At 30.4% G+C, this 4,691-nt stretch overlaps 2 protein-coding genes across 2 annotated transcripts in view; one reads left to right on the top strand and one right to left on the bottom strand.

Moving 5' to 3' along the window:
- LOC105622350 (endoplasmic reticulum mannosyl-oligosaccharide 1,2-alpha-mannosidase) overlaps positions 1–1,013 on the bottom strand; it is a 3,147-nt gene extending 2,134 nt beyond the window's left edge. Inside the window, exons 1-4 of the mRNA XM_012203770.1 lie at positions 915–1,013; positions 633–803; positions 410–563; positions 142–327 (exon numbers count right to left, since the gene is read on the bottom strand). Of these exons, the coding sequence (XP_012059160.1) occupies positions 142–327; positions 410–563; positions 633–803; positions 915–1,013 (610 nt within the window). The remainder of the gene's footprint in view (positions 1–141; positions 328–409; positions 564–632; positions 804–914) is intronic.
- A 982-nt stretch (positions 1,014–1,995) lies between these two features.
- On the top strand, positions 1,996–3,631 carry LOC105622349 (peptidyl-prolyl cis-trans isomerase-like 1). Its single transcript, XM_012203769.1, has 5 exons — positions 1,996–2,066; positions 2,137–2,270; positions 2,455–2,544; positions 3,309–3,416; positions 3,516–3,631. The coding sequence occupies exons 1-5, from the start codon at positions 1,996–1,998 to the stop codon at positions 3,629–3,631; spliced, it is 519 nt and encodes a 172-aa protein (XP_012059159.1).
- The last annotated feature ends 1,060 nt before the right edge of the window (positions 3,632–4,691 follow it).

Here is a 4,691-nt window from a genome sequence, read left to right as displayed (position 1 = left end):
AAGTTAAAATTAAATTACTTATTACTTCTTAAATAATTAATTAATAAAAATAACTTTACTATATTCTTTCTCTATATATATNANATNTTATATTATTTATTATATATATATATATATATATATATATATATATACACACACCATCATATAATCCCATTATATATATAGTATCCAATGAATCAACTATAGTAAGGCCTAAACCAAACCATTCGTGATATCTTTTTGATATCGGTTTGACATTATCGTGACCCCATGCATATTTTTTATATCCATTCCAAGAATGTTTGAATGCAGCTACGACAGCTTCTTGCTTGTAATTTTGAGGACCTAAAAGTCCAAACATTGTTATCTGTGCCTATTTTGCAATCTAATTTAATTATATCATATCATTTCATGAATTATGATCTACCATTAAATTTCAGGATGTTTGGTTTTGGCTGTGGTGGTTCACCAATTTGATCATCATCAACTTGATTAATTTCTGGTTGAAACTCGGGTTCTTCAATTACTTCACCAGGTCCAGCAGCCTGTTCTTCATTATCTACAACAACTTCATCTACTGCCTGTGAAATAAAAGGGAATTTGATATTTTTGTATACGGATTCAAGAGTTCTCTTCGAGATATTGCGTACCTTCTCGTACTTGGCAGTTTCTTGTACAACTTCTACATTACTATAATCTACCTCATTGTTAGAGGTACTAGCTTTGGTTTCGCTAGGCAGGAGATAAAATATTACAAGTAGAACTGTGATTATTGCAAAGTACAGAATATTTCTTTGAAACCTGGACAATTGGTTCCATTGCTGAAAGAGAGACAAGTAGTTGAATAAAAAAGATAACTGTATGACAATCCCAGTCGTGCAGACTCAAAATAACAATACGTTCGCGTTATTTTTCATCAAATATATACGTACCCTCCATAAACTGCGAGAAGTACCCCGTGCAAATGACCCGCTTTCGTGAATATTCAAACTAATGTAATCTGATTTACCCGAGTCTCTTGGCGAGAACATATTTCTATGCAGGTTAACTTGTTCCGGCACGTAAGGGAATTGATTGTATTGCCAGAACACGTAAAATATAACACTGTGACAAATTAGCCCAACATGCGGAGGTCCTCATTTATGCGAGTATACATCAACGCATTTTTACATTTTCATTAAATTCATATTATTATTGCTTTGTTAACGTGTACCCTGCACATGAAGTAGATGGCGTTCACGTGTTCTCTCTCTCTCTCTCTCTCATGTTGTGTTTGTGTATGTATTGTGTATCATTCAGGACTGTGTAAAAAGTGAGAGTGCACATGGACTCCTCCAATGCTAAGAGATTCTGGACTACTTAAATATATCTATTTTACGTAAAAATAAATAGCAATGGATGGAATAAAAAATCTTAAGGAGTTTAGAAAATATAATAAATAGAGAGCATAATTAAAATTATGTAAAAAGTATAAAAAGTATAAAAAGTATAAAAAAATTATGACGAATCATGAGCTGTCAATTATATATATTTGTAACAAATAATTAAATATATAAAAATTATTTAGTTAGATAAAAGATTGCATTATCGATACAATTAATAATTTTACATTATAAATTTTACATAAAAATTAAGCTTAACCAAATAGTTTTCATATATTTGACTTTCTGTGACTTTCTAAATAAATATATATAATTGACAGCTCGTGATTCGCTGTAATTTTAGTTATACTATTTGTTATATTTTTTAAAAACTTCTTAAGATTTTTTTTAAATACAAAATTTATGAACAGATAAGGTTCTAACTTTACTTTTGCACTCGGGTTCCAAAAAACTTTGTACGATCCTGATACTATCTATGTGTACAGAATTTCTAGGTTGTGTTAACACATTGAAGCAATTGCCGGTTCGAACGAAAGATTTTAATGAAATAAACAAAGAAGTAAATGCAACAATCGCCAAGTAATTCATTGTTTAATTAGTTTCAATAAAAGGACCGAAAATACAGACTACAATGTGCCTCGCAAACATATCCGGCGTGCCGGATAAACATTGGCAGCCACCCTTCGTTGTTTTCGAGACCACGTAAGTGCATCGTATATTTTCTAATTTGAAAATCGTTCCCTATGCACTGCTAATCGATTCTAATCCTTAGGATGGGTGAAGTAACCTTCGAGCTATACTGGAAACATGCTCCTATCACGTGTAGAAATTTCGCCGAGCTCACGCGACGTGGATATTACAATGGCACCAAGTTTCACAGGGTCATCCGCGACTTTATGATTCAAGGTAACGCATTAGAAGCATTAGAATAAATTCATTCAAATTATTAAATTCATAAATTAAATTATAACCAATTTGAGTTATTTTTAATTATTTCTATAGGTTATCTCTCCTATTCAATATGTCATTAATTATAATGATAACACAAAGAGTTTTGCAGAATACTTAGTCTTAATGGTTTCGTTTTCAGGCGGAGATCCCACTGGAACAGGGAAAGGTGGAATGTCCATATATGGCGAATGTTTTGATGATGAGATACATGATGATTTAAAACACACAGGTAATTTTGTGATGAACAATTACGATATATTGATAAAAGATTAATAATATGTTGGCTATGTTCAGCAGAAGAACAGCTTTGCAACTAAAATTGTAAAATTCTTTAATATGATTGATTTAATTCATTGAATTGATATTAATTCTGAATTAATTCTGATTCTACTACTTATATTTTTCTTATCGCTAACACTATTCTGGATGACAATTCATCAATATATAATTTAGAATTTTTTCTTAATCTTAGAATTTTTTATACATTTTCTTGCCTACTTTGTAAGTTGCAAAATATTAGAATAACTGAATACTATTTTGACTGTGTTCCATTATTCACTGCAAGAATTATGGTTTACTTATGTACTGTTAAATTCATAAGTGAAATTATAACTAATGTGAATTATTTTTAATATTTTCGATAGGTTGCCACTATTTCTATTCAATACGTTGTTAATTTAACTGCAACAATGAAGTGTTATAATTGTTTAAAATAAGAATTAAGCAGCTTAATTCAAGAAAGTAAATTTAATCTTATTAAATATTATTTGAAGCTATCAAAATGTTATAATAACAAAACTATCTCCTATATTAATTTCAAAAAGTACATAAGTAAAAGTTTATCCATAGTAGTGTTTCAAAGTTAAGGGCAATATAAAATATCATTTTAAAGAATCTTATATCAGTTGCAAAATTGCTTTTTCTGTTGAATGCAATGATATTATTTTAAAACAAGTACTTAAATTATTGTATTATTAAAATTTGTACGTGTAGGTGCTGGAATATTATCAATGGCAAATTCTGGGCCAGATACAAATGGATCACAGTTCTTTGTAACACTTGCACCTACTCAATGGCTTGATGGAAAACATAGTATATTTGGTAAGTCATAATTTATTACTGACTACACCTAGTGATGTATAATTATCTCTTGCGATATAATTGATGTAAAATGATTTTATTCTTTTCTTTACTTAACAGGTAGAGTTCATTCTGGCATGACGATAGTGAAAAGAATTGGACTAGTTGAAACGGATAAGAACGATCGACCGGTAGATGATGTTAAAATCGTGAAAGGTTCAGTGAAGAATGCGTGAGTTTTTGAGGGAAATCTTTTATATAAGATGCAAATCATAATTTTTAGAATTGTGAAAAAAAAGACATTAAATAAACTCATATATTTATACCTCTACTATTTTTTTATTATATAATCTATATGTTACGATAGAGTAATAAAGATAGATACAATAATTAATATGATAATGGAGTTGTAAAAATAGACATTTTTATTTCTTGTAACTTGCAGTCTCCAAATTTATTATTATCATCATTGATAATTTATATTTGTATTCATATAATTATTTAAAACAATTATTAAAAATTAATAATTAATTCGTTAAGAAGAAAAATTTAATATTGCAACCATATTTCCTACATTTCGTGCATCTATTAATAACTTATAATCGATCCAATGTATTTTTAATATGTTCTAAAAACACGAATAAAATAATATCCGAATAAAAGATTTGTGAAAAATGAATCAATTTCCAAATTTCTATGCAAAAGATTATGTTGGCGCCATCTGTACTAATTTAGTAGTTTATCAATTGCTTCGTCGATAGTACAGTAAACAGTACTTACCTGCGGGGATGATCCTGCATTTCCTGCATTGCATTCGATGTATCCAACAGATCCAGCGTCGCTATAATCGTTTACCTCTATCACTTACTCCACCGTTGGACGAAACATTTCAACGGAAATTGAAGGAAACAGCGTGCAAATGCGACCTGGGTACCTTCATGGAACAAGTTGGAATGGATTCCGGATCGGAATTCATTCTGATTTGCTCCATGATTAGGTGTCCTGATAATTGATCATGCACGACACTTGATACCGTAATGAATGCACTAGATATGGATATACTGTACACTAGATATTACATCAGGCTTTATTATATATCTGATATACGACATTTACATTTTCATTATGCACTTGTATGTTGCTTCGCGCACTTCACTTCACTTGGCACTCGCGGCAATCTTCGCGGAAATCCATTCTCGAAGAAATACGGAATAATAGCGTCTGATCTTTTTTGGCTACTAAACCATGCAAGAAATGTGACTAAAAAGAGCAAACATCGATTTGGAGTTGGGTCGA

The sequence above is a fragment of the Atta cephalotes genome, assembly GCF_000143395.1.
Source record: "Atta cephalotes unplaced genomic scaffold scaffold00044, whole genome shotgun sequence".
NCBI classification, from domain to species: Eukaryota; Metazoa; Arthropoda; class Insecta; order Hymenoptera; family Formicidae; genus Atta; species Atta cephalotes.
The sequence above is the reverse complement of the archived record's forward strand: the minus strand, read 5'-3'. Positions and strand labels throughout refer to the sequence as shown.